The sequence below is a fragment of the Coccidioides posadasii genome, chromosome 2 (genome assembly GCF_018416015.2).
Source record: "Coccidioides posadasii str. Silveira chromosome 2, complete sequence".
In the NCBI taxonomy this organism is placed as follows: domain Eukaryota; kingdom Fungi; phylum Ascomycota; class Eurotiomycetes; order Onygenales; family Onygenaceae; genus Coccidioides; species Coccidioides posadasii.
Window position 1 is genome coordinate 722,773 of NC_089408.1, and position 27,733 is coordinate 750,505.

Below are 27,733 nucleotides of genomic sequence, written 5' to 3' on the forward strand. Positions count from 1 at the left end.
TGGCGAAGTCGGGAAGATGTTTTTCCAACATCTCCTCTCCTTAATTTCTGATGACCTTTCCCCGTGTTTTTGCGTGGCTTCTCGTGGATTCATAGTTATAGAAAAGCTGAGGTCCTTGTGGTGATCCTCTGAACACTTCTGTGTACCGTTGAGCACCCGCCATACCTCGGAATCCGCCTCCAATATGGCTGAGTTGTAGTGTCTAGGAACTGTATGACAGTACTTATAGGGGCATTTTGTACCTCAGACAGATGATAAACCAGCATCGATCCATGCAGATGGGTGTATGTGAGCTTCCGACTTCATTATCACCAATAGTTAATTCAAAACAGCTGACAACATTTTTACCTAAGTGCCCTTGAACTACAATGAAAAGAGTTCCATGATTATACAAGGGCCACAATCAGCTTGGAAGACGGGTAGATGAACTTAACTGCGGGCATTATTACCCAACAATAAGGAACATATACTGATTGCAAAGGTAAGAGGTCAGGGTCAATGCGTTAGAGAAGGCCCCGAACGTTGCAACTATATTTTACTATGTATCATGGAGGAACAGCCAGAGACGCTAACCCATTTCTTTCAGGAAACAGCACTGGGCGATCGATTCGCCGAGGTCCCTTCTTTTTAGGCTTCGGCTTTTCAACAGCACACACCAATTGCCACGTACTTCCACACGCGTCCAGTCTAACCGAAGGCCCTTCACTTTGAGTGAGTGGCTTTTGGTAGGTAAACCAGTGGCTATAACTCAACTCACTCTCAACAGACTTTGCTACTTCAACTGCCATTCAGCGATGAACAGCTGCTTTGTGCTACGTAGTCCGTGTGAGGATAGCGATTACTGGTCAATGAATTCGAATTCTTCGTACCTTTCATTTTGACTACAGAGTCAACATGGCGATGCAATTAAAATTTCCCAGTCTGCGTTCTCTCAGGCTCGGAAATTTTCCCTACCTAATACCTCGAAATATCTCTTCCAAACGCCCAATTGGACATCCAGGAATACAGAATTCTTAACCTGTTTCTCCAACTCAAACTCATAGTTAAATATGCTCCTTTCCATATTAACCACGCTGTGCGGCCCTTGATACCCTTGGGAAGGTGTTCGCTGCTTGGAATCTGCATTAAAGCCTTCGAGCTCCCGAGATACGCAATCATGCCAAAGTTTTTGAACGAAAAGCCCGGTTCTTGGCCAATACCTCCTTTATTGAGCCGTTTTGCTAGCCAGCACGCTTCTTGATTAGTGGCCTGTGCTGTTGTAGGAGGAGAATCGCTTTCCAGCATGCAGTTGTCACCCAGGGCGAAGACATCTTGCATCACAGCCCCTCTACCGTCTTCGGACTCGAGCTGGACGCGCAAATGGTTATCAACGAGAAGAGCTCCGGTTTTAGGAGCTTTTTTTATTTTCCAAGCAACCGACTTTGGATCATTAGGAGAAGTATGGCCGGGTTGAAAGAGCGCTGAGAATGTCGGGAATTGCTCCAGTGGGCCCAAAGAATCGTTGACAAACTTATTCATCTCGTTTCCGGTGGCCCAAACACACATTCCCACGCCTTCTTCTCCCCCTTCCTTCGTTTTAAGTGTCAAGCAGCCCTTTGGATCCATCTCAGGGGCAGGATCCTTGTGCGGCTCACCCCATCGAAGCTCTTGGATATGGTGATTGGTTTTCACCTCCACACCTTCTCTGCTCATGACGGTCATTGCATAATCCGACAACGTCTTATCAAACATACTGAGAACTTTTGGAGCCACGTCGTACAAGGTAATACGAGTGCTATCTTTCAGTTTAGGATAAATTTGGAACATATCGTCGTGTAGAAAATCGCAAAGTGCAGCGGCCAATTCGGTTCCAGTGGGGCCAGCGCCCACAATTGCAAAGTGCAATAGGTTCTTTCGCAACTCGAAACTCGTTGTGGGCATGACAGCTAACTCGAAGCATTCTCGCACCCGTCTCTTCACTCGTTTAGCGTCACCTATGTCCTTGAAGAACATTGCATTTTGTCTCACTCCTGGTGTGTTGAACGTACGACTAACACAGCCAACGGCGATAACCAGTTTATCGTACGGTACCTCGAATACCTGACCCGCTTCCCACTTTCGCAGGGCTTCCTTTCCCCGAAGGTTCCCAATCTGTGGCCCCTGATCAGTCTCCCTTTCGGATCGTTCCACACGTGGCGATTCTGTCACCCCGCTTTTGACAACGCAAGCCTCAACCATAACAGTTTTCTTGTTGAAGTCCACACTCCGAGCAGCAGCCTGTATATAATGAACCTGACTCTTCCGATCACGAACGGGCTCCACAATCTCAGAAAAGTTGAGGGAGCCGGCAGCGGCGTCTGTCAGAAGTGGAGTGAAAACAAAATACGAGCGAGGGGAAACGACGGTCGGATAGAACTTAGAAGGGGACAGTCGCCTCGAGAGCGTATAGCCTCCCCATCCTGAACCGAGTATCACCACTCGCTCTCGATCGGGGGCAGAACCGGGGTCAGCTGTTGACCCCTTGGACGTAATGTGGCGCTTGAAAATAGGTCCGATAGGTTGAATCTTGACATTTGTAGAGGATAGGTAACGGTCTTTCCATGTAGATCCAATTCTGAGCTTTGCACCGACAGTTTGGCGTGTCGCCCGAGGAAATTGAGAGCAGCCCAGCTCCATGCCCAGTCCAACAGCAAACACTACAAACTATATGATGGCAGATTAGCGCGATAAAAAGGTATGGGACTCAGGAATGCCTAGACTGCAATATAGGATCTGCAACATGTTAAGAGGATTGTCATTTCAACGGCAAAACATGCCTTATTCGCCATGCCCTCATCGTCAAAGCTGACGAGTCAGAGCTTCAGATTTGCAACCCCGCAGCCCCCGTTCTTGCTAGGTAGTCCGCAGATATCTTCATTCTCCCCTAATAGGCTATCAATAATCCTTAATGCACTTTGAACCGCATCCATTGTTGTGTTTCCGCCGTGTTAATTTTTGGGAAGATTGCTTCGGAGTCGATCCGGAGGGAGGCAGCCGGATATCGGGATGACGTCACCGGCACAAAAAGTTGGGACGACGCCAATCGGGGACAGCTCAAGGTCGTGGGGTTCAACCGCTATTTTGCCGGCAGGAAGGGAAAAGCCTCGAGAGCTTGAGACTCCAGCCTAAGGAAAGGGAAGATCCGAGCTAACCGCAGTGGAAACATGCCGATCACCGAGCTAATGTGTACCGAAAGCTCAGAGCTGCGAGCATCCAGGCCTTGGATGATGGCGCTCGGAGTGCGTTATTTACAATGCAGACACTCCCTGAGTCATCTTTGAAAATAAGCAATGAGCATTATGATAGTTACCACTGGGGCTCGGCGCCCGAGAATTCCAAAGTCCCCATTTATATTTTCAACAAGTCGCAGCACTCAGCACGCAATCAAAATCCAATTATCGAGGAAGACGTTCGGAAAATACCGTCCTTCACTTTATCCCGGCCCTTTGCCTCGCCTCAACGCCGGCCTTCAAGGGGTTATCTCCGTTTTCGTCATAAGATCATATGTCGGGATTGTGGCTGTCAATGACCTGAACCTTCCTTGCTCCCTTTTCTTCCGGACATAGGCTCTACACTCGGCCTCTATCGTGGACCAATCGGTAGCCGACTTTGTGCCTTTTTCCATATTAACCGCGTGTTTAACAACTTCAGTTAGCAACCTTACTCAGGACATTGTCTCTCGCCAGCTGCGCAATAGCATGTGCAGCCCATGTTCGGCATCTCCAATTTGGGTCCTAACGGGGAATTAGACACAAATTATCGGGTATGGTATGTGTGGACCCACATCCTGCACCACCGGCACGGTTCTGAGGGAGTTCTCGAGTTCTTGCCGTGATTTCTCAGATTTCCCTATAAGAACCCTACAAAGAAGCCTGGCCGTTTTAACCTTCCTGAGCTGATTTTGGTCGTACCGCCAGGTTTGCTGCATGGTACCGTCGCGCATAAGGATGGTGTTCGTTACGTGGTATCTTACCGTCCGGTCATCACCGTCGGGGTCATTCTTCGGAGAAAGGAAGAAGGCCCAGTGATACCTGATGGCGGTTAAACGTGGAATTGACTCATCAGGGTTGGAGTCACCAACGTGTCTGGGCGCTCATGGGCATAAAGTGCGACGTAAAGCCGATCCTTGTTTGAAGGCATTATATTGAGTCCGAAATAAGGGAGTATTCAGTAAAGGACAAAACATTAAGCCCGAAAAAGCCAGAAATCGCCGCTCTATATTAAGATCGCCTTCCAGTCAGCCAGCGAGCCTTTCGTCCCAGAAGTCAGGACCTACCTATATTCGCATTCCGTCAGGCCTTAGGAACCCCCACCATGTTTATAAGATGACCTTGTTCAAAAGGACCCATACCCTAGGACAATATATGGTTCGCCCAACTCAAACGCCCGACTGCTGAGGGCTCGATCGGACTCAGAAGCACACATGACACAAAGCCGTATGTACGGGGTATGCCGGGCCAAGATAAATCCTTGGCCCGTCATCCTCAAGTTTCAGAGACCGAGCGAAAGCTAAACGGTCAATTTCCCCAGGTTTACGACTCATCGAGCGTGGAGGGTGCGCCTCCCGGGTCATGGTCAAACATGTGTGGTTGCGGATAACAGAGGTTCGTACCGCAAAAAGAAAATAAGGATAACCAATGCTTTCCATCCCATGACCGCGCCATTACGTCAGGGTGTATTCTGAGAACGGAGTTGACTACCCATATATTCCATTCATATCTGCACCGTAGACACACAATTTTACAATTATCTTCGACTGCCTTGCCCTTTCATCTCATTGGCCAGCAGACCAAATGAGAGAAGCAACCGGTCAACACTCTTATTCTCAGCCATCAATGCGGGAGGAGATGATGCCAAGCCACTTTTCTTGATTCCTAACGGGGAACTAAGGATATGGGGCCGAGCGCATCTGTCCGTCAAGTCAAGAGAGGTGGGTGCGCAAAGTCCCGCTTTTAGCCCCAGTACCCTACTGGTGGTCACAGGCAGCCACAGATGCTGCCGACCTGGCATCAGGCCAGAGTAGGTATCCGAAAAGAAACGGGTTGAAACCGCCCTCTTTTCAACCTCTTCCGCGAAATAATCTCATCCGAGTTCGTTCCATCTTCAGCTCCTCGGGAAAAGGATCCAGGAATGTAGCAATATCATCCCTTAAATCCGGCGCGTCCCAGAATGCATCCCAAGTCATTGTATATTCCCAATAATCCGGCAGCCAACCAGCCGATTCCCAGTCAATGATACCCGTTATCTTCCCATCAAGGTAGTGCACATGGCGTAAAGAAAGGTCTCCATGAGTACACTTGATATCGTAATCTCGTCTGTCTTGCATAGTTATCAACTTGTCGCATTCTTCATGACCTGATGGAAGTTCTGCCTTGAGTCGCATCGCTTTGTGAAGTTCGGCGACGCCTCCAAAAGGGCCGCAGGGCTCGTCGCAAATCCGATCGTCTTCCAGAGGACCGTAGGCTATGGAGCCAACTTTTCCAGGCTGTGGCGGCTCAAGCGCACGCAGTTGATCGACGTAGCCTCGCAGCTGAGCGAGAGCGTTTTGCTTCTCTACTTGAGATAGTTGGCGAATCACGTTCTGGAGGGGGACGCCGGAACATCGAGTCATCAGGATATAAGTGGTTCCATCACGTACTTGGAAAACTGTGACGAGCTTAGGGACCGGGATCGTTGTATTTTTTGAGATGAAGTCAATGGCGCATGCTTCGGAATATACCTCAGTCGAGCCATACTTGACGATGAGGTTCGGGGTTATTAGTATTACTCGTGGAGCCAGGCGAGGCCTATAGCGTCGGAGAATTCGCACGGTGCGCGGCAAGAAGAGCTTGTAGATCGAGGCTCTACTTAGGAAGGGCAGCAAGCGCTTCGGATTCTTCCGAAGCTCTGCATCATTGCGCATGGAGGTGCGATAAGTCTGGTGCATGTAACTTTTGTCAACGCTATAAACCGGGTTAGGACTGAAAACTTATCCCTGCTCACAGCACTGTCGATTGGTATAACACACCTGCAAGTTTTTGGTCGAATACGAAGGCAGCTTCAGTTCCTGGAAGACTGGGGAGCAGCCGTGAAGCGCACTATCGGTTGGCGGGAAAAAGGGGTTTGGCACGACCATGTTTCGCCCTCGACCGCTCCTTCTGATTGGCCGGATCACAGCTCTGAGACGACCATCGCAGATGACAATTTCTCGTTCTGATCTCAAAAAGACAAATGGACAGCGATAGAGCCGGCGGTAACGGCATCCAAACACTGGCAGGCTACGGAGTTACTTCTGAACCATCTCAGGCTCACTGTTCACTCTGCCACGCTGCCTCAACCGAAGTGCTTTGCCTCTTGAACGAGTCGCTTTTTCCCAGCTCTTCACTCACAGCGAGCAATGCACTTTTGAAGCTTGTTAGCCCTTTGCAATAGCTGCTGCAATTCACGATGTTCCTTGCAGAACAGGGGGGTTTTATATGCACCAAGGAAGGATGCCTATGCTTTATGACTGTAATCTCATCAAAGGGCTGATGGGCTCACCAGCAATTTTAATATCCCATGGTGAACCAACCATCACTGCGTGTTTTGAAGCACGTATATGTCTCTTACACAAAATGATATCTCAATTCTGACTATAATCCAGTTCGCAACAGTGGTGCACGCAAGCTAAGTCATCCTGCCAGAAGGCTACAGCATATCCCAAACTCAGGCGACATGGAACATGTGATGATAGTCATGTGCCAAAGTTCTATTACTTTATGCTTGCTACCCAGAGCCATCCTAACCAGTTTTGCACATCATCCCAATGCCTGTCTATCCGATTAACGCTGGCCCCCCGGACTGCAATCTTTCCCAATGCCTTAACTGTGTTATTTACACCAAAGAGCGTATTAGATGGGGTCATCACTGGCATCGATTAAACTCGTTCAGCGCCGATCAGCCAAGGGGGATATGACTTACCTAGAGATTCCGCCGGATTGCGTTATCAAGACTAGCAAAACCACGTGAAATCCTATTGCCACCTTGCAAGGAAAGAAAAGAGATCAGGCAGGTCCTAGATACCACAGATTTTGTATGTGGTTGGTGATATCCCGTCTATCGCGAGGTTTCATGAGTTCCCCAGAGGTGTTCACCGATTGAGGGCTCTGTGAGAGGCCAAGACTACTTTTGGAGGAATACAGATAAGCAGTTGTCTGAGCTGGAATAACTTCCAATGGTTATACCCCGCAAATTATAAATCATGGTTATTGTGGATATCTATTGAGCATATGTACCCTCCGTAAGATACACCCAAAAAGTGATTCCAGATGCTTGTTGGGAGCTCATTATCAAGATGTGCATGTATGTGCAAGCAATTTTAGAGTCTAGACATTCCCGTTAGGACTTAGTGTAAAGGACTCGCTGTGATATCCTGTCCAAGCTACAACTAGCAATGCATAAGACTCGAGAGAGACGAGCTCGGCACGGTGGGCTCATCCTCCAGAAAATATATATATCGGCACCTTTTCCGCCTAGAGAGATTACTTGAAAAAGCTGGACGAACCTCTTGAGTCCTAGTTCAAGCAAAGTTCCCCTGCAATGTCTAAAAATAACAAAATCTAGGGAAGTTTGGTGAAGCATCATGCAACAAATGACTTCGCTAAGCTTCAGTCTTCGAAAGCAGAATTCATAGGGAATGAATTCATGAAGATCGAAGCCAGGAAGAAATCGGCAAAATTCCTTCTCAGGCGCTCCACAGGACTGCATTGTAGCGAACCTTTCAGATGTCACAACTTTCCATGTTCCATATAAAATTGCATGGAACAACAGCAAATATCCTAAATTAATTTCTCTGAAGAAATTGCATATGGGGTGCTCCAAGAAATCAAAATAATCAGGTGGTTACAGGATCTCCACACAACGAGACCAATGGTTTCTTTTCAGCTTGTGCAGCAAAGACTCAGAGCATTGGTGTTGTCTGGATGGATGAGAAGGCCCTCAGCCTGCGATATTCTGGTCAGTCTGTGATTCCATTCGGCAGATTTTGGCGGACTCCGCAGATCAGGCACTCAGCCACCAACAACCTTCGTCATGAAGATTATCTTTTTCCTCAAGCGCGGTTAACTAATTTTAGTTCTGCCAGTGAATAATCAATGCTGCAAGGATCATGCATTGCTAGCAGGATTTGTATGTAACATCATGCCCACGCTAATCCTATTACAATTTGGTGAGTTCGGTGTGGCCCTCGCCAAACGTTTGGTCTCCATCAGCTCCATTGAGCGGCACGCAAAGTCGGGAGGAGGACAGAGTGGCGGCCATCGTGCCTTTACCAGCTTCATCATGTGATTAACGAAGGAGAGGCCGGAAGGGTTGTACCCTGAAATTATGCTGGCTTGAAACGCCCCAGAATGAGGATGCCTGGTGAAAAATGGGGTTCGGCTCCTGTTCCCACATGGCTGACAAGGCACCTTGCTGGTTGTACGGAGCACCGCGTCAGTCCTCATCCCGCACTGCAGGGTCGAGCCAGGGTCCATGTGTTGGTAATCCAGGGATGGACAAGGATCAACTCACCGGTGTGCTGTTACATCTGAGTCGCCATCGCCAATGCGGACACAACTTTCACATGCATGTGCTGATTTCCATCGAGGCATTTTTGTCATTGGCTGGTCGATAGGGCAGGAAGACAGAGACCATACCATCAGACGAGCTATGAGTGTATCCACAGGTCTCGGCCCAAAGCGCCGAAAGCTGCTCGCAGCCTCACTGGGGATTGGGAAGGAAGATCAAGTGAAGCGGCTGAAAAGGAGGAGCGTTAAATGGATGAAGCAGTTCCTGACCGGCTGAGCAACTGGTGGGCCGGTAGGCAGCGCCCGGCGGCCTGCGGTCTCCCCGAACGCAGACGAAAAAGACACGGGCGGGGAGCGCGGGGATGGGGGCGTCTCAATCATGACGGTCACCAACCAGGGGGAAGATGAAGGGGCCAGGTGGAGAGGAATAGGAAAACAAAGCGCGACGGAGGGGGGGAAATTATATAGGGTTGCAACCCGCGACTTCAGAAGGAAATATCCCGAAAACATGCTCCTCCAAGCTGCGACGGACGGCATCAGACCCCGAATCGGAACAGGGCGGCGCGCCAGGACCACATGGAGCGGTGGCAGCAGAACCAACCGCCGCAGGCGCAAATCAAAATTCTCCTTTCGAACTGCTTGAGCTATTCGATGCCGGAGAAAGCGGGGCCTCTTCCCTCTCCGTTGTCAGTTCAGCCTTACCATTGAACTTAAAAGGACTTGGAAGATATGCTTGGAATTGAAAGAGACACACGAGAGGCTGAAAAGAGTGGGAACAGCCATTCAAACAAGAGCATTTTCTCACTCAATGAATTTTCAACATCTTGTTTAGAGTAAATCATCGGACAACCCGCCCGGTTGCCGCTTAGTGCTCGTCACAATATTCATTTCCGAAGTCTCAAGGTTGATCCTACGGCTCATATCCCCTTGCCTTGACTCGCCCAATGTACTCCGTATACGCAGTTGTCAACCGTGAACGACTCTCCCAGGCGCTGAGAACAGACTCAACTGGCACTTCAGTTGGATTTTGCATCCGATTCCAACAATACTAACTGTGATCTTACTCGTTAGCCTTATCTACAAAGATGGCCACCCAATACAAGGCCCAAACTATCCAAGCTCGCTTACCATCATCTAGGCATGGTGTCGGGACCAAGCCCGCCCGGATGGGGACCAAAACCGTTGGAAACTTCCCATCCAAGTCCAGTAATAGGCCCAGAAAACTTTCAACGCAGACCCAGAATGCTCCAGAAGCCGGGCAAGCCGGGCCCTGCACGAGAGTGCCTGTCAGCAACCCACCAACTAGGTCATTTTGGGTAAAACTTCTCCAGCAGATCAAAGATGATCTGCCCCAAAAGAAAAGTTGGAGGCCAAACTCTGGATAGCTGAAACTTGTCATTATCAACAAACCAGACACACGGTTGGCTGGTTCTTTGGGGTCCGGTCCACCTCCAAAATGCCGTTGCTGGTCACATCAAAAAGTTAAAAATATAACACAATCGAGTACTCCGTACAGAGACCGCCATGCAAGGGAACTGCGACCAACCCTGTTCTTACAAGGACAATTCTGCAGGGTTGAACGCAGACACCCTGATTTGGGTCTGTAAAACTGAGTTTACAATCCCGCAAAGCCACGCTGGAAAATTGTGCGACCTGGTTTCGGCGAAGCCCTGTCCTTCGTACTCCTGCGAAGCTTAACATAGCATGCAACCCAAGCTATTGGCGTGTGGGATATTGCCCTGTGCAGGTTTAACTGGACAGAGGAGTTCTTGCTCATTAGGCTAATGCATGGCCGAAGGAAGTATGGAGAAATTGAGTGACATCGCAGCATAACATGCCACCCTGTACTGAACAGGAGAATATCACTGGATTCTAAAATCACGATGAACAACCTTGCAACTAATTTTGATCACCAGGACCATCTCCTGGAGAGGTCGAACCCAGATTCCTGGATCCAGGGAGAAGCAATGCCCAAACATGGAGCCCGAAAACACGGCTGGCTGCCTCTCTTAAGCTCATGAGCATCCGCGACCTTCTGTGAGCAAACTGCTTAGCCACGCATTTGCGCACAACTTCATAGAGGCTAGGCCCCAAGTGGGCGTACGAACCAACAGTCGACGTATTTCTTCTGAGGTTGCTATTGGTTACTGTGTAGTTGGAATTTGGCGGTCCTTACAACCTTAGATGAACCGGCAAGCCAACTTGATCAGGACAATTTGTTGTCCGATTGGCCTGCACATACTCGGGCTAGTTAGTTATCGTCCTGAATGTTCGTAGCTTTCTGTACCACCCTTCATTTCTCGCTATGTGCCGTGAGTTGCAACCGGGTCCCAATCATGGGAAAGTGTATATAAAACTTGACTTCTCGCCACGCTAACATGATCAAGGATTCGACGATCTTCGAGTTTTGATTCTCTTTTGTTATTGCTCCTATGAATGATACTTACGATCCAGATCTCGATCGGGCTGCGCGACGCCGCGAGCAGAATCGGATTGCGCAGAGAAATCATCGTAAGTAGCCTTGATATGAACCCACCCCGCTATTTCGTAATGTTGACCATGTTGTTTCCCTTTCTTCTAGGGAGACGGAAACAGCTCGCCCGACAGAACCAGCTGCAACAATCCTCTCATCAACAACCACAGCAACATCATGAGCCTCAGCAGCTCTGGCCCACAGATTGCAGGATGAATCATGATGATGATGATGAGACTGCATTATCGTTTTCTTTCAAAAGGCAGCTGTGGGAGGGCGAACCTACCACCACTAACTTGCCGAAACAAGGCGGCAGGGTGAACGATGGTCATATTGGAGAAATGCAGCCCGAGCTCCTGGATGTCTTTGATAGCCTAACCCAGGAACCACCCTCGGCCAACTGGGACCCAGAACCAATCTATCCTTCTCCCTCTACAGACAATGAACCACCAAGGGAGGTGAACGGAACGGCGAGCAAGAACATCACCTTGCAACCGGTCTTGGCGCATCATGAACGTCGTACCCCCAATGATTCCGGTCGTGACTTGGACTCGAGAAGAGAGAGGCTGGCGCTACCCACCGCGTCACCACCGATGATGGACTCTTGCTCTCATGCGCAATCCATCGTCGAACTGTCGTCACGTCCAGCGATAGAGCCTCTGTCGCGATGTCCAACAAGAGATAGTCGCCTACAACAGCTCTCTCCATCCATGTCCATAGTGGATCATGAAGAACTTGAGCGGCGATCTCTGAGCGGTCGGGCGCGCACCTCTAGCTTCCGCCAGCGCCAACCTCGACGACCATGCGAACACAACAGCCATTATCAAGCACGAACAATGAGAAGCGAAAGCCAGGGGCAGACATGTTTACATCTGGCAGCCGCAAAGGGATCCTGCGCACTCGTTCGATATTTCCTTGGTCGAGGCATGCGGCCTGACACGCGCGATGGTGAGGGCTTGACGGCTCTTCACCATGCGATCCGTGGCGGACACGAGGACACGGTTAACACGCTGCTTCTGGGAGGGGCAGATATCGAGGTAACAGACAGTCATGGTCGCACCGCGTTGCATTACGCCGTCGAGCAGAGGCAGGATAATATAGTGATCTTGCTGATTCACAAGGGAGCTAACATGCACGCAACTGTGTCTGGCCCGATCAGATGACGCTCCCTACAGCTGAACGAAAATCAACGACCCTTCGCTCATCCATATTTCTCTCTGTCCGTGGGCCAATCTCGCGGAACTGCGATCTCTGCCTTCTGAATGCATGGTGACAGCTGGCAGCGCAGTTCCTCCTCGAGTGTGCGGTGCCCGCAAACAACATAAGAAAGCCGATCATCGAGAAGCTTGCTTTTTTTGCCTCGAAATCGAAAGGAGCCGATTGAACATTGTACCCCGCTGATTGTGCGATAGAGTCTTGTCATGCCTAATGTCTCTCAGCGCGTTGGCATCGTATTGTACCTCCCCCCTCCCCCCTCAGGCTGCATCTTTAATGCCATAATGAGGTTTGATGGCGTCCCTGGCTGGCTCCACCCCGGATAAGTCAATATCTTCCAAGTCAACGCCCATGTTACCGCCGTCGTCGGATATTGGTTGGCGTGGTATCACATCGATATCCGGCAGTTCACATATTCAAAGCCGCCCTGGTGGGATTCAGCCACCAGGCAGCCGATGTAAGATGGGGAGGAGCTCCCGGCCTAGCAAAGGCTTGATATGTCAGTCGGGTGTTGAGAGTTGTTATGATAAAATGGCAGAGAGTGACATCAGATATATATGGGTGACACTCACGGAGGAACCAACCGTTCACCACTCATGGCCAAGGAACGATGGACATCAGAATCACAACATAGCAGTGATCCCACTTCCCGGGTCACCTAGTTGCCCACCCTTCCACACCTCCCTCAGGAATACCACCTCTGAAGGTTAAAAAAAAAAAAAAAAAAAAAAAAAAGGTGGTCTCGCAACTACTTCTGAAATAGCTAGATAGCAATCATATTAACTAGGAAAAAAAGTGATGTTCTATCTTCAAGCATACAATGAGTGTGTAGCAGATTGGTAAAGTGATCCATTGCGAAGCAATTAAAACTTACTGAATCAGGTTAAAGGTCAGCCATCCCATCTGTGATGAGACGGAGATGTTTGATCTGGGTGTCTGTGCGATCATAGCTAGAGGAGAGAGGCAAGGGAGTGGATGTCCTATCGAGTGGAAAGCTATCGAAAAACTTAGGATACAAAGTGGAAGTGCTCGAGCCTCGACGAAGCAAGGAGCTGTGAAAATCCGGATCGGTAACATCAACAAGAGATAAAGAAAGAAAAAAAAAAAAAAAAAAAGAAAACACGCGACAGACCTCTGATTTCTCTACCTGATACTATCTGGAAATATCTGGAAATGCCTATAATCTACCCCCTCTGGCCAAGTGCAATGGACGACATGCTGTACCCACTGTCAATGTAACTAGTGGGAGTCCATGTGATGTATGGAAAAACGGCGGTAGAGGTGGCAAAGAACCATCTGGAGCAAAGAGAACCCCCCCCCCCCCCCCCCCCCCCCCCCCCCCCTGGAGCCTTGTAGACTTGCTAAATCATCGCCGCACAGCGTCGTAGAGCTCAACAGCAGCACTGAATGTCCTTGATTCCGACGGACTTATCCGTCGCTATCCACCTGTAGTAAATTTATGACATTGTCACGCTTCCATCTGCAAAGAGGTTTCATCGAAGACCTGGCCCAAACACGAGCTGGCAAGCAGACGATAACCGATGAGCTGGAAGGGACAGTGTGTCTAGACTTCAATAACCTTGGCTGGGCTGGTGCCTCGGGCGATTTCGAGTAACCTTCTCCTGTGGCTTGACGTCGGGATGGTTCTGACCCTGAGCCTGAGCGATGGCCTGGGCATTCTTCTGGTACTTATAGACGGTCCAGTCGAAGACGTAGTCATACTGGAAACCCTCGCGGATGAAGAGGTCTCGGAAGATCTTGCGCAGGTAGGAATAGTCTGGTTTGTCATCAAAGCGCAGGCTACGGGTGTAGTTCAAGTAGATAGCAAATTCGTTCGGGAATCCGCGGCACAACACCTCAGTAGGGGTGGTCATCTTCTTCTCCATGATACGGTCATATTTCTGCTTCTTCGTAGCTGCCTTAAGACCCTGCCACGGAAGAGAACCACGGCAGAAGTAAAGGAGAACGTAGCCCAGCGACTCGACGTCATCGCGACGCGATTGTTCTACATAAAAAGTCAGTAGACACGTTCTGCAGCGGGAAGAAAAATCAAAAGAGTGAAAAAAAAAAAAAAAGGAAATTTAATCGTAAACAGCAAAATCTCAATCACTTTGACGGAGAATACGACTTCCACAAGCCGTGGTCTGTAACCAATCGTAGAGCTGAATAAATCTGACTTGTTTTGCTGATTGCAACTTGAAAAGAGTCCTTCATGTCCTGAAAAGGGCACTCAAGTGAATTGCAACTGAGTCTAGCGGGTCATTCGGTGACTATCCTGCTGATTGAGATTTTGCTGATGTTTTGTTTTCTTTTGAAAAGATGAGGTGCAAAACGTGCCAAGTGTTCAGGACAGGAGAGGTGGACAGTACATACCGACACCCAGATGCGTGTTGATCGAGGCATAGCGAGCCGTGCCAGTCAAGTTCTTGTTTTCACGGTATGGAATGTGAAAGTGCGTCTTCGGGTCACGGTATTTCTTGGCCAGACCGAAGTCAATGACGTTGACCTGGTTTCCACGCTTACCAATGCCCATAACGAAGTTGTCGGGCTTGATGTCGCGCTATCGAAAAATCCAGAATTAGCATGCCACAACCCCGAAAAACGGCTGATACGAGAAGGGAGGAGAGAAGACATGGGGCAATGTCACAAGGCAACGTTTGAAGCAGCGTTGCCCAGCGGGAACATTCGGGCACGGTAGTCGATAGCAGTAATGGTCCCGATGGAAGAAAAACACTCACTGCCAGCCATGTTAGCAGATAGTCATTTCGAAGATATGATGCCTGGAGTGGTTACCATGGAGAAAGGACTTTGCGTGGATGTACTCGATACGGGAGATGAGCTGGTCGGCAAGCAGCAGCACGGTCTTGAGCGAGAACTTGCGGTTGCAGAAGTTGAAGAGATCCTCGAGCGAGGGGCCGAGCAGATCCATCACCATGGCGTTGTAGTCACACTCGGTGCCAAACCATCGAACGAAGGGGATGCCGACCCCGCCGGCAATCGACTTGTAGACACGGGCCTCATATTCCAGCTGCGGGTGCTTGGCCTTGACGCTCTCGAGTTTGATGGCGATCTCTTCGCCGGAGATGATGTTGGTGCCTGGCGGAAAAAAAAAGAAAATAAAAAGAGGATGTGAGCAGACTGGAGTGTTGAAGCCACGGAAAGAGGATCAATCTGAAAGCATACCCAGGTAGATGTCTCCGAACGAGCCGCTGCCAATCTTGCGGCCGATACGGTACTTGTTCCCGACGCGGAGATCCTACAAGCAACAGGTCAGATTTCCGTTCCCGCACGTCTTGGCGAAGGGGTCCCTGGGAGTGAGTACCATTGTTGTCATGTCTCGCTGGGAGTGTCTGTGAACAGGATTTCAAGGATCCGTCACGGACGTCTGTGAGTCAGTATGTGAGTGTTGGTGTTGGAGTTGGAGTTGAGATGCTCAGGATCTCTGCTGAGCGTGGTCTGGGGAAGATGAAGGGTGGAGGGCGATGATGGCTCGGAAGAAGTGTTGTTGTGATGCTGGGAGTGGCAGCGGCGGGCGTTGCAGGCGAGGCGGTGAGCGCCAAGCCAGGGAGTGCCACGTCGGGGAGCGCCTGCGCTGTGAAGTCAGCAGGCCGCTTCGATTGGCTGTCGACAAACCCCCCCGGCAACTGACAAAGGGTGCAGGTGATTTGCTGCTTGGCTGCCATCGGCCGGCTTTATACGACCTAAATTTAGTCCGGAGCGCGGAGTAACTACTGTACGGACTTGCTGCGACGGAGTTCTCGCTCGCCAACCTTGGTTTTTTGGGTGGTGACGAACCGGAATATTAATGCCCAAACACCGAGCTTACAGGCTGGAGCTCTCTGCCGTCCAGATGATGGTCTCCGACTGCTTCACACCAAACAATCTCGACGTGCAAGGCCTAACTCTCGTCCAACGCCCATCCCATTTGAAATCCTCAAACCATGTTGTCCCTTAATAATTGACGCCCAGATGTTCAAGTCTCATTGGGGCTGCCAAGTTCGGTGGTGAGGGATGGGTTAGCCTCTCCTGGAAGTGAAACCTCTCTATAATCAGGGTGGAGTTTAAACACCCCCCCAAAAAGAAGAGAGTCCACGCCTTCACAACTCTTCCTCCGTAGTTACACAATCCTAACCCGATTTGAGGCTTCCCTGCTAACTGAGATCAAGGGTACCATAGCAAATGACTGAAAGCATAGATAAAGCCAAAGCTGAAGCCCCTGCCCTGTTGCTGCCCTGTCACTTGACTGCTGGCCGAGGGATAGCGTCATTGATTAGACGCATCCAGTCTACAGATCTCTCCTGACCCCTCGCCCCATTGCAAGCTTGATCTCCCTTTCTCTCGACGCAATAATGGTTTCTCTGTCAGAAGATGACCGTGCTGTTATTATGCGCCATCTGTTGAGTGGGATTCTCCTGCGGCTTGGCCGAGGCACAGAATGATGGGGTGTTCTTTCAGGCTGTTAAGAAGCAAGGGAATCTTCGTGGGAGCCCATAATTGGGGAGCTGGTTACTACCTTTCACAGTAGTTTTGGCTTGATGCAGGCGCTGAAACCTCTCCATAACCACCCTTTGCGGCCTCACCAATCTTCTTAAACCACAGACATGTTTACATCCCCCTAAATCGCACTGGTAGGATAAGAGATGTGCGGCCTTATTCCTTAGGTTTTGATCTGAGCAGATACCCCAATACTCCGGGCACTGAAATGCTGCAGTGCTTCTTCACATACATCAATATGGTAACATAGGGGAAAGAGACTCCTTCTGGCTAAGTGTAAGGGACTTCCCATGATTCTTCAGTTAAAACGCCGGTATACCTGTGAGGGGGTTCTGTCCACGGCGCTTTTGAAGCGCGCCTTATGATCAGGGTTCCATGCTCCGTAGAACGTGGACTATGATCGGGCTTAGACTTCAACAATGCTTTTATATCTACAGATCAGGCCAGCAAATTGATGAATTGGCCAATCATATCTTCAGAATGACCGTCGGAGTCCGAGCACGGGGCGCCGCGACTGCTGGGCGGCGGCCTATGCATGTAGTTGGGAGTTGGCAGCTTGTCCTTTCGGCGAGCACCTCTGCCACCTCCCCCAGGGCGCGCCAGGAAGTGCTTCCAAATCAAGGTTATACAGTGGGAATGCCAAGGGACTCAGACACATTTTGTTAAAAGAGGGTATCGAATGTAGACAAGACAAGAGACCGGCGGAATACGGAGTGCCTATCCAGCACAACCATATAGATCCCCTCAGCTGTACGCTTGTACCAATTTAGCGCCTCTAAGTCCCTCTATCAACGTCAGCTGGGAAACAAGCACATACTAATCATCGTGGTGGCAGATCTAAGTGGTATAATCTTCCTGCTCAGAGACACTTCCTTGCGTTCTCTATACGTCTGGCTTCTTTGTACTAGCCCTTCTACCTATGTTCTCAGTACTAATCAAAACTTCTTATAATAGGGAAAATGTATCCCAGTTCTCTCAGGTAATGAAGTGTTGATTCCAACGCTCTGGATATAGACCTTAAATACAATGCTCACCAGCCATCTGAGATTCGTTTTATATCAAAAGTATTATGGAAGTGTCAACTAACTATTTCTAGAAAATCCTGTTCAATGCACACCAGCAATGCTTCCGAACAATCTGAATGAGTATTCTCGCCGCTCCTCTTTCTTCAAAACATGGACTCAACTACCATTGCCAGAGGACATCTGTGCTCAGGCTTGTGCTCAATATCTGGCGGGACCTGGCCTGGACAACCGAAAGGTTCTGTCCACCAATGATCCTCACTTTCTACTCCCCCCCCCCATGAGACCCGCGGATGAGTGTGTTTGAAAACCGCTTTGGTTTCTGGGCAGTTTTAAAACCGACTCCGCCACCAGTTGCTCTTGTGCGTCTCGAAGTCTAGCTGAGTCGGCTGGGTTAGTTATTAAAGCGGCCTGACTCCGACGCCAATCCAGGCCTAGTGCGAACGGTTGATTTGGGAAAATTCCAGAGTTCAAAGTACGTCGTACGTCGTACGGAGTACCGGGGGGATTATTTTTAGCCGATCGTTGACATTTTATTTGACCCCTCCATACTCCGTACAGAGTACTCCGTAGTCTAGAGTATATCCGCTCGTTGACTGGCGGGTGTCTACGGAGTACACCGTATACAACAAAATTTCGCGCCCATAAGCAAAGCAAAAGAAGCCCCGCAAATCAACCATTCCAGCCAGTCTCCAGATGGTTGGTGAAAGCGCCTCGACTATCATTGTGCTCGGTTGGCCAACGACATGTTAAGGAAATGGAAAGGAATGAGGGCAAATGACGAGGACGACGCCTTCCAGTAGATCCTACAGGATTTGAGAATCCAATACCCGTTCTTCTTGGACGGGTCGTTATTTCGACAACTGATGGCTCTCGTTATATGCAACGAACTTCAATTGGGTGATGATGACAAGTCAGTTGGCTGTTGGTGTTGGTGTTGGTGACACTCAGCAGTGTACCCCAGTCAGCGTCAGCCGCGCTGACGGATAGCGTCTGGACCAGTCAGCCGCGACCAAAGCACCGCGCAACATCAGCTTCGATTTCTGACGAGTGACTGCTCGTCGCAGTTTGTGCACATCGCATGTATGGCATAGTTGTCGTTATACATACCTTCGGCACAGGCCGAAGGGGCGGCTGGCACCAACACTGCGAACATACGTATCTGATCAAAACATTTGGGCAGGCCGTTATGGTATAACTACGCCAATCAATTCAGGCCGCACAAGCAGGGGGGAAAAAAAGAAGGCGGAAAAGAAAAGGAGCACAGTTCAAGACGAATCTGAGTGGACATTCAACAACATGCATCTTCAGTCTCACCAGCAAACTGCGGCTGCTACTGCTACTGTTAATCCATCCACGATCGAAGTTCTTCGTTCTTTAGATGGAACCATTGCCTGGGGCCAATCCGGAGCGGCAAGGAGCGATTTCAGGAGTAAGTCCAACGATTCCAATCCTGTCCCTTCCATCTTTTTTTTTCGGCATCAATGATGAATGTCAAGGCGATGTGATCACCCGGCCTAGCCTGCGCATGCTCGCCGCCATAGTCGAAACATCCCTCGGCGATGACGTCTTCCGCGAAGACCGCACGACGCTCGATTTCGAAGCCCACGTCGCCTCCATAACCGGCCGTGAGGCAGGCATGTTTGTCGTCACGGGAACCATGGCCAACGAACTCTGCCTGCACTCGCTCATTTCTTCCCGTCCCTGCGGTATCCTGCTTGATGCTGCCGCGCATAGCGTCAATTTCGAGGGCGGTGGACCTTCAATCCTGAGTGGTGGGATGATCCAAACCGTGCGTCCTTCAAACGGGAAGTATCTTCGCGTCGAAGATCTAGAAAAACATGCTGTCATCGACGATGACGATGTGCATAAATGTCCCACGGGAATCATATCGATGGAGAACACCGCCGGCGGCATCATCCTGCCCCTGCATGAACTCCGGCGCATTCATGACTGGGCGAAACGGCACGACGTCAAGACACACCTCGACGGAGCACGTTTGTTTGAGGCTGTGGCTGCGGGTGCAGGCTCTCTGAGAGAATACTGCGCGCTCGTTGATGTTGTGTCCGTGGATTTCAGCAAGAATCTAGGCGCGCCGATGGGGGCGATGGTGCTGGGGGATGCAAGCTTGATACGTCGAATGCGGAGGACGAGGAAAGGTATTGGGGGCGGGATGAGGCAGGGAGGTGTGATTACGGCTGCTGCAAGGGAGGCGCTGTTTGAGAATTTTGGCATGGGCGCAGAGATTGAGAAGCCGGTGCTGAGGGATGTGCACCGCGTTGCTGAGAAGCTGGGGGAGGAGTGGGTTAGGAGAGGGGGACGATTGACCAAGGACGTTGAGACGAATATCGTTTGGTTGGACATTGATACGCTGGGGATCGATAGACGGACACTGATTGACCTGGGGAAGAAATACGGCGTAGTGTTAGACAGTCCGAGGGTGGTATGCCATCACCAGATTGATGCACAGGCCGTTGCCGATCTGGTGAGGCTCTTTGACCATATCCTAGGCGTCAACAAACATAACGGCATCAACGGTAACGGCAATCTCCTCTCGCAATAGCACGTTTATGCCATTACCACAAATATTTCTTTTTTTTTGGGAGGAGGAAGCATTTGGTAATATTAAGGGAAATAACATGGTCGTTTCTCTAGATATTGGAGGCCGTTATTTAAGCCTTGCGTATAAATTTGCGAAGAAGGTTCACGATTGAAAATAAAAACATAGTTAAATTCCACTTCAAAACTAGATATCTTGATGAAGAGCTGTACATCCATATCCATTATGAGGATTGAGCTAACCGCATATCAAGGTCCAGAACTCCGTAAAGGATATCAATATTTCAATCTCGGGCAGCGCAGGATGATATGTCGTGTACAAGAGTTCATATTTTTTTCAATTCCAATACGTCGAGATCTATCTACAGGGAATTATCTATATTCTATTAAGATTTGGAAGCATATCTAATTGTTATTGTTAAAGTAACTTCTTCAATTCCTCCTGTTGGCCCTCGTCATTGACACGGCACCGTGCTCCGTTTACAGCCCTCTATACATACGCTCGGAGAAACTCAAAGCCATCATTGACCGCTTTGATGGCACGCGCATTCCGTTTAAAATCGCGATACATGTCAAACAAATGCAAAGCATCCTCCAAAATCACCAACTGAGCCGGCACACCGTTTTCGATCAGAGCCTCGTATGTTCTTTGCGACTGTTGCCAGGGGACAAGATCGTCTCGTGTTCCGTGGATAAAGAAGGTTGGTGTCCTATACCTACCAGCTCGGATGTGTGCCAGAGGACTGATGTTTCGAATCTGCTCGATGGATGGAGATGGAAGTTTCGTCGGAATACGCTTTCTGGACAGCCCGTTGATGAGGATGGGTAACGACTGGCCCTCCCAATTCATATGAAGAATGATGCGCGAGCGGGCGTCGTCGAGAGACATCCAACCTCCCAACGCGCGTTTCGACGCACCGGGAGAATATCCTACGATTGGCTTGTCACAGAGTCCTTCGTAAAGATGCTCGTAGCCTTCCGACCTAGGAGAAGAAGAAAGAGGGACAGGTTCCTGATTAAAGGGCCGATTAGGTCGAGACCAGAATGGGTCTTCGTAGTCAGTCGGACAGTAGAACGCGAACACGGCTTCTGGAGGCCTGATTCCCAACGATGATGCCATCCACCCCAGTGACATAGCAAGTTGTCCCCCGGATGACCACCCCACGGCTACGACTCTGTCGCCGTCGGCAGAGATGTCTGGGCGCCCAGGGAGGGTGAGATTAGGTAGTATATTTCGTGCCCAATACAATGCATCGCAAACGTCCTGCATGGCTCCTTCGTGGAGCGAAACTTCGGGACATAGTCTGTAATCGATGCTGATAGGCAAGAATCCAGCACGCAGAAGGATTTTGGTCTGGTCGTCGCGGATGTCTTTGCGTGTATACATGACGTGGCCTCCACCATGGATCATGAGAGCTAAAGAGACGATCCAAGCATCAGTGTCCGCGACCGACTATATTCTCCACTCCAGATTAAGAACAATTGAACAAGAATGGTGTTGACTGACCAATCGGGAGCGGCTTTCCCAGTCCATTATTGCCATTGGGATAGTAGATATCGGCTGATAGGGGGATCCCATCTCGTTCGCCGTAAACGACTGTTTCTCTTTCAAGTTGAGAAGGGTAAGTAGGAGGCGGCGATGAACGAGAAGAAGACGGTTCGACGCTGGATGGGCGTGTTGAGGCCGCCTCAGTCGGGGAAGAAGATGGCAGCCTTGACGCTGAAGTCGATGATGCCGGACCCAAACGACGACTATACGTCTCGGGAGTGGTCGTCACCGACACCAACCCAGCGAGGCCTTGAACGTCAGAAATGGTGGCAAACTGCGAATGTGAGATGGAAACAGCAAAGCGCTTGTTCATCTCGGAGAAAAGCTCCGTAGCCAGCAGAGAGTCGATCCCGAGATCCTCGAGAAGCGCATTAGGCGAAATGGTCTCTAGGGGAATTTCCAGTATGTCCTGCAGCATTTCCTGGATTTTCTCCAGTGACGAAGACGCCGATGACGATACGGGCTGAATGTCAGGTATGGGCATATCTGCCGGGACTCTTCTAGCAGAGAGGTCGAGCTCCTTTTGTAGTGACAGGGATCCAAAACTATCCGCATTTCCAGTTGGACTTGCTGCTGCTCTTGTTATTGTGGCTGTCGACCTCGTTATCTCAGGCACCTGTGGCTTTTCATTCACCGGAGCCCATGTATCCTGAACTGGGCGTGTTTGTGATGCTGGAGTCATTTTGCGGTTGTCATTGTTGTTGAGCCTCCCAAGAATCTTCGACAAAGACTTGACCGAAACTTTCTGAAATTCGATTGCCCTTATAGTAAAGACGATGTTCCCCGAGAGCGGCTCAAACACGAAAATATCGCACGTCAGCCTCTTGGGAGTGGGTATCTCATACTTGCCATATGCTGTCCACGCGTGCTTATCTTCTCTCGCATGCTCGATGAATTCTCGGCTCAGCTCAATGTCGCCGATGAAATTGCACACCCACATCTCGCCTGGATTCTCTTCGCCTAGCGCAAAGCAGTTAGCCAAAACGCCCGAGACCTGCGTAAAGCTGTCGATCAGTACTGGGTCGCAGACGCCCGTTCCCATGTTGGGTGGTCGTGCTGGCGGCATGGTAATGTGGGCGACAGCTTCCTGGCCTAGGTTGTAGATACTTTGAATCCCGCGATAGTAGTCTACGTATGTCACCACTGGGCGAAACGCTTTGTAGACTGTAGGACCTTTGTAGCCGATTGACATGGGAGAATTTTGGATTTCGTGACATCGTTGAAGTATCAGGCTTTGAAGTGAGCGGAACGGACTGATGGTCGAAGACGCCGAAATACTACTGCTGCTGGACTCTTCGGAAATTAACGTGACGCACCCTGTGCCGTGTGTTGTGATCGCCGCCTCAGCCGCAAGAGGATTAGTTTGCCTGTCATGGCTGTAGATTGAGAAGTCCCATGATAGCGACTTCTCTACCGCTTGCAGCCTCAAGAATATTCTCCCAACTGGATTGAGTACGAGAGGCGAAGACATTGCCAATCTTGATACGCGCGGTACCAAATCTGTCTCAGCATGCGTCAACAAGCGGGAGGCTGTTAGGACGAATTCCGTATACATCGATGCTGGACAGAGGCTTTGGTCAACGACTTCGTGTCCTTGCGTACCTAGCTGGTAGAGTTCATTCTTGGGATTGATTTCGAATAGAGCAACGTTCTCTTCACCGCTACCATCCCGATAAGATAGGTTATGATTGGTAGGATGTAGTCGTCGAATCAACTCAGTATTCTCATCCAAGGTCGTTTCAGGGCCCGTAATAGACGTCTCCTCCCACACGGCCGTCGCCGGTTTATAATCTAACCAATGACGGGTTTTCGCAAACTGGTACGGAGGTAGATTAATCCAATTGTATGATGAGCGCTGATGGGAGTGAAATGGCCAGAACTGCACCCTCACTCCGCTAGACCATAAGCAAGATGTAGCATTTGCGAGGTTGAGTTGGGAATTCACATCGGATCGAAGAGGTGTGGCAATATAGATATGCTGGTCGAGGTGATTAATAGTGGCTCGTTTGATCATGGGTATGATTGGCGATCCTGATCCTGCTTCGAGCCATAACACAGGGCCATTTTGTGCTTGCTGTTCGATCCTCCTAACAGCATTCATAAAGTGAACAGGTGCACGAGTGTGTCGGGCGATTTTGTCTGCAGTGATGGCCTGGCTCCAATCATCATCATTGTCGGTGCATGCTTCAATCGGTATCGCAGGGGCTTGGAAACTAAGTTCTCCAGCTGCTTGAAGGAGACCAGGAATAATGTTATCTAGGAGACGTGAGTGGAATGCATGGCTGTTTTCCAAACGTTTCATCCGGAAATGGCATGTCGCTGATAGTAATGATGCTGCTTTCTCGACTTCCTGAATAGATATCTCATCGCCGGCAATGACGAAGCTTTGAGGGCCGTTGTAGCATGCAATATCGGCCGAAAGGCGCGGCTGCTGCTGCTCAGCGAGACGGAGGAGATGCTCTACATCCAATAACTTTCCCTCAACAGCCAGCATTAAGCCATTCTGGGGAGGGCTGCAGTGTGTCTGCAGCAGTCGGGCACGCTGTGCAACGAGTCGAACTGCTTCAACAACGGCCAACGATCCAGCCACACACAGCGCGGTCAGCTGACCGAAACTATGCCCGATGAGTTTGTCGACCTTCAGGCCAGAATCCAGCCATGATTTAGCGCATGAATATTGGATCGAGAAGAGGGTACAGTGTAAAATCACCAAGTCCTCGATCGGGCCAGGATTGAAAATGGTTGGGAACAAGACACTGGGGAGGTCTAGCTCCTGCGCGCAGGCAGACTCGCATTCAGCCTAGTAGAAGTCATATCTCAGCAAAAAGATTCTAGTTAGGTTAAGGAGCCATAACTTACGAGGTAGCGCTGCAAGACCACGCAGTTATCGTACAGATCTTTCGAGATATGTGCCAGCTTCCCGTCCTGGCCACCAAAGCAGAGCACAACGGCAGGACGTTGGTGGCTGGATCTTACTTCGGTAGATGTGGTGCCGGAAGCAATCTTCTTTAGTTGGCTAGAAAGATCCCGGACGCTGGAAGCGGTCAGTGTGAGGAAGTGTTCGAAGTCCCGATTCTGTTTGATGGCCAGATTGTAAGCGATATCGGACAGACTCAGTCTGTCACCTGTTGAGAGGAACGTTCTCAGAGGTTCACAGTAGGAACGAGCTGCTTCCGCCGTCTTCCCGGATATATATATAGGATAATGAGAACAAGCGGGAGAGGATACAGCGGGAGAAGTCGACGCAGTGGCTTCCTGAAGAACGAGAGCCGCGTTGTTCCCTGACGCACCATAGTTGTTGATCAATGCTATGCGCCGTTTGGTGGCTTTCCACTCGCGCGATTGCGTCGGTATCACAACATGATCTTTACCCAAGGGCTCAATCTTAGGATTGAGACGATTGAAATTGGCTAGCTTGGGTATAGTCTTCTTCTGCATCATCAAAATGGTTTTCAACAGCGACGCTACGCCCGAGGACGCTTCTGTATGACCAATATTGTCTTTGACGGAACCAACAAAGACGTCATCCTGTCGGTCCACGCTCCCAAATGTCTCCCGGATGCTCCTGAACTCGTTTGGGTCGCCGACTTGAGTACCCGTACCGTGAGCTTCTACGTAGGTTACCTCAGCAGGAAGGGTCCCGGACACTCTTAATGCCTTTTTGTAAAGGGCAACCTGAGACGCTGAATCGGGTACGATAATAGGAGAACAGTTGGATCCCTGATTCACGGCGGATCCGGTGATGATGCCGAGGATGGAGTCCCCGTGCTGCACTGCATCTTGAAGGCGCCTCAATACCACCATACCTGCGCCTTCAGCGCGGCAATACCCATCCGCATCCACATCGAATGCTTTGGATGCTCCAGTTGGACTCAAGAACCCTGCCCCAATCAGGTTTTGCGTCATACGCGAACTGGTCACAGCACAGGCGCCGCCCGCCAAGGCCACGGAGCAATCATTGGTCTGAAGTGCCTTGCAAGCTGTATGAATGGCGACAGCAGAGGCAGAGCATGCCGTGTCCAGCGTGACCGACGGCCCAGACCATCCAAAAAAATGGCTAATTCGACCAGCAATGAACGATCTCAAAGTACCCGTCAGCGAGAAGGCATTGATAGGGTGCGAAGCCACATTGCAATCATAATCGTCGTTAGCAACCCCAACGTAGCATCCTATGTCTCGATCGAATTCACCGGAGCGAAGGCCGCAGTATCCTGCGGATTCCATTGCTTCGTAAGCAACTGCCAGAGACATCCTCTGCTGGGGGTCCATGGACTTGGCTTCACGACCCGAAATGCCGAAGAATTGGTGGTCAAATACATCTGGCTCCCGAACGTAGCCGCCCCAGAACGGCCCCTTCGGTTCACGATTGAGACAAGACGGTTTGAATCGATCCTCAGGAAACGGCCGGACCACGCATGTCCCAGCTTTGATCAAGTCCCAGAACTCCTCCAACGAGTCGGCATCAGGGTACCTGCAGGCCATTCCAATGATGGCAATTGCAGAGTCGGGAATGTTAGCTTCTTCTTGATCCTCCAGCATTGTTGCTGCTGTGGTGGGTGTTGCTGTTGGCGGTGACGATAATGCGGCGGTGCTAGACAATCCCTTGTTAGCGATTCGGGGGACCAAGACCTTTTCACCAATCATGAAGTGACCAAAACTTCGGCCCTTAAGCAACCAAGTGTCAAACAGCAGATCCCATCGAGATTGCTGGGTAAGGATTGATTGCAGGGCGATGCTATGGAGCGATCCTTGTGTGATAGCTTCTCCGTTCATGTTAGACAGGAGAGAGCTATTCAATCCATTGGCATCCGGGAACTGGAAACGTTCGTCACGCTGGCAAAGGTATAAAAGGTCACGTAGTCCGGGAAGATGGTCCCGATGATGCCAGCGTCCTCGCGGTTCAAGCAACATGGCAGGCAAATTCAGCCGGGCCAGCTCCGACATGAACGGAGCCGAGTCCCGCTCTGGGAGGGTGATTGTTACGGTTTTCGCATCAGTGCGGCACGAGATGTAGGCCTATAATATATTGTATGAGCTGCGAAACTGAGTATTTTGAATTATTGGCGGTACTAACTTTAGGATACAGCGCCATAGTGTGTTCCAATTGCTTCCAATGTGTATCCGATTTCCATCGAACAGCAACAGCTGATGCACATTCAGACACGTTATGATTGAGTGCATCGAAATCGACCCAGGCTCCAAGACACATAGCCAGGCGCACCGCTTTCGAAGATAGAGACTGAAATTGCGCTTCGCTTCGCGAACAAGAAACGGATATCGCAGTCAAGAATCCCAGGCAAAATCCTTGAACGTCTGATATATTTGACGGATTTTGGCATCCACTGTCGTCGTTACTGTCAAAGAAGTAGCCATGGCTGAGCTTCCAAAATTCGATAATCTGATATACCACCGTTAGTGGGCTTATGATGATGTTGTTCGAGGGTAGCGGTTCTGAGGATAATATCGCGGCTGGGTCTCCTCCTTCAGTTAGGAAACGGACGAGTTCATCCAACTTTTTCTTAGCCGGAATCTTGTCTAAACTGGGGCAAACGTCGAGAACGGCGGGCCAAAGCGCCGGAAGTTCTGAGATTGTCGTCGAAAGGAAATCTAAAGCAGGGTTGTCTTCCAGGAACTTGCGCATCTCGAGCATTGACTCGGATGTGACAGTGCCCTGAGGTCCAAATAACACTGAGATGCCATCTGCTTCCTGACAGCCGTCTACTCGGCCGTGCACCCGGCTATGGCACCCTTCGCTGTTCATAGTTTCAATTATCGTTCTGGCCATTGGGGAAGGGGTTGCTGGAGAACAGTGAATCAAGGATCAATGCATTGGAAAGACATTAGAAGTGGTAGTTGTAGGGCTGTCATTGTACTCTAT

At 50.1% G+C, this 27,733-nt stretch overlaps 8 protein-coding genes across 8 annotated transcripts; 2 read left to right on the forward strand and 6 right to left on the reverse strand.

Annotated features, from left to right (window-relative positions):
• Positions 1-838: 838 nt before the first annotated feature.
• Positions 839-2,948, reverse strand: D8B26_002743 (uncharacterized protein; the record flags this gene model as incomplete). Its single annotated transcript, XM_003068925.2, has 3 exons — positions 839-881; positions 1,070-2,682; positions 2,853-2,948. 3 exons carry the CDS (start codon positions 2,946-2,948, stop codon positions 839-841), a joined length of 1,752 nt encoding a protein of 583 aa, XP_003068971.2.
• A 539-nt stretch (positions 2,949-3,487) lies between these two features.
• D8B26_002744 (uncharacterized protein) lies at positions 3,488-4,158 on the reverse strand (the record flags this gene model as incomplete). The annotated part of the gene is made up of 4 exons (XM_066123938.1): positions 3,488-3,633; positions 3,683-3,752; positions 3,803-4,049; positions 4,100-4,158. 4 exons carry the CDS (start codon positions 4,156-4,158, stop codon positions 3,488-3,490), a joined length of 522 nt encoding a protein of 173 aa, XP_065980013.1.
• Positions 4,159-5,026: 868 nt separating this feature from the next.
• D8B26_002745 (uncharacterized protein) lies at positions 5,027-6,211 on the reverse strand. Its single transcript, XM_003068924.2, has 2 exons — positions 6,026-6,211; positions 5,027-5,960 (listed from the first exon to the last, which is right to left on the reverse strand). Exon 2 carries the CDS (start codon positions 5,942-5,944, stop codon positions 5,078-5,080), a length of 867 nt encoding a protein of 288 aa, XP_003068970.2. The 5' UTR covers positions 5,945-5,960; positions 6,026-6,211; the 3' UTR covers positions 5,027-5,077.
• A 4,764-nt stretch (positions 6,212-10,975) lies between these two features.
• On the forward strand, positions 10,976-12,274 carry D8B26_002746 (uncharacterized protein; the record flags this gene model as incomplete). Its single annotated transcript, XM_003068923.2, has 2 exons — positions 10,976-11,054; positions 11,125-12,274. 2 exons carry the CDS (start codon positions 10,976-10,978, stop codon positions 12,177-12,179), a joined length of 1,134 nt encoding a protein of 377 aa, XP_003068969.2. The 3' UTR covers positions 12,180-12,274.
• Positions 12,275-13,186: 912 nt separating this feature from the next.
• On the reverse strand, positions 13,187-14,828 carry HHP1 (casein kinase I). Its single transcript, XM_003068922.2, has 2 exons — positions 14,605-14,828; positions 13,187-14,236 (listed from the first exon to the last, which is right to left on the reverse strand). The coding sequence occupies exons 1-2, from the start codon at positions 14,762-14,764 to the stop codon at positions 13,803-13,805; spliced, it is 594 nt and encodes a 197-aa protein (XP_003068968.2). The 5' UTR covers positions 14,765-14,828; the 3' UTR covers positions 13,187-13,802.
• Positions 14,829-14,980: 152 nt separating this feature from the next.
• HRR25_3 (serine/threonine protein kinase) lies at positions 14,981-15,565 on the reverse strand (the record flags this gene model as incomplete). Its single annotated transcript, XM_066123939.1, has 3 exons — positions 14,981-15,327; positions 15,415-15,487; positions 15,554-15,565. 3 exons carry the CDS (start codon positions 15,563-15,565, stop codon positions 14,981-14,983), a joined length of 432 nt encoding a protein of 143 aa, XP_065980014.1.
• A 3,277-nt stretch (positions 15,566-18,842) lies between these two features.
• D8B26_002749 (uncharacterized protein) lies at positions 18,843-20,486 on the forward strand. The gene is made up of 2 exons (XM_003068921.2): positions 18,843-19,179; positions 19,247-20,486. Exons 1-2 carry the CDS (start codon positions 19,047-19,049, stop codon positions 20,308-20,310), a joined length of 1,197 nt encoding a protein of 398 aa, XP_003068967.2. The 5' UTR covers positions 18,843-19,046; the 3' UTR covers positions 20,311-20,486.
• A 216-nt stretch (positions 20,487-20,702) lies between these two features.
• On the reverse strand, positions 20,703-27,640 carry D8B26_002750 (Type I Iterative PKS; the record flags this gene model as incomplete). Its single annotated transcript, XM_003068920.2, has 4 exons — positions 20,703-21,722; positions 21,814-24,655; positions 24,715-26,871; positions 26,930-27,640. The coding sequence occupies 4 exons, from the start codon at positions 27,638-27,640 to the stop codon at positions 20,797-20,799; spliced, it is 6,636 nt and encodes a 2,211-aa protein (XP_003068966.2). The 3' UTR covers positions 20,703-20,796.
• Positions 27,641-27,733: the final 93 nt, after the last annotated feature.

What these genes read in the sequence shown, in the direction of transcription:
- D8B26_002745 (XM_003068924.2), bottom strand. Translation starts at nt 5,944, where the DNA reads ATGCACCAGACTTATCGCACCTCCATGCGCAATGATGCAGAGCTTCGG.
- HHP1 (XM_003068922.2), bottom strand. Translation starts at nt 14,764, where the DNA reads ATGGGCATTGGTAAGCGTGGAAACCAGGTCAACGTCATTGACTTCGGT. An exon ending in CAACACGCATCTGGGTGTCG is followed by an intron (nt 14,237 to 14,604) that starts GTATGTACTGTC and finishes CTTTTTATGTAG; the next exon opens with AACAATCGCGTCGCGATGAC.
- D8B26_002749 (XM_003068921.2), top strand. Translation starts at nt 19,047, where the DNA reads ATGCATCTTCAGTCTCACCAGCAAACTGCGGCTGCTACTGCTACTGTT. An exon ending in GGCAAGGAGCGATTTCAGGA is followed by an intron (nt 19,180 to 19,246) that starts GTAAGTCCAACG and finishes ATGAATGTCAAG; the next exon opens with GCGATGTGATCACCCGGCCT.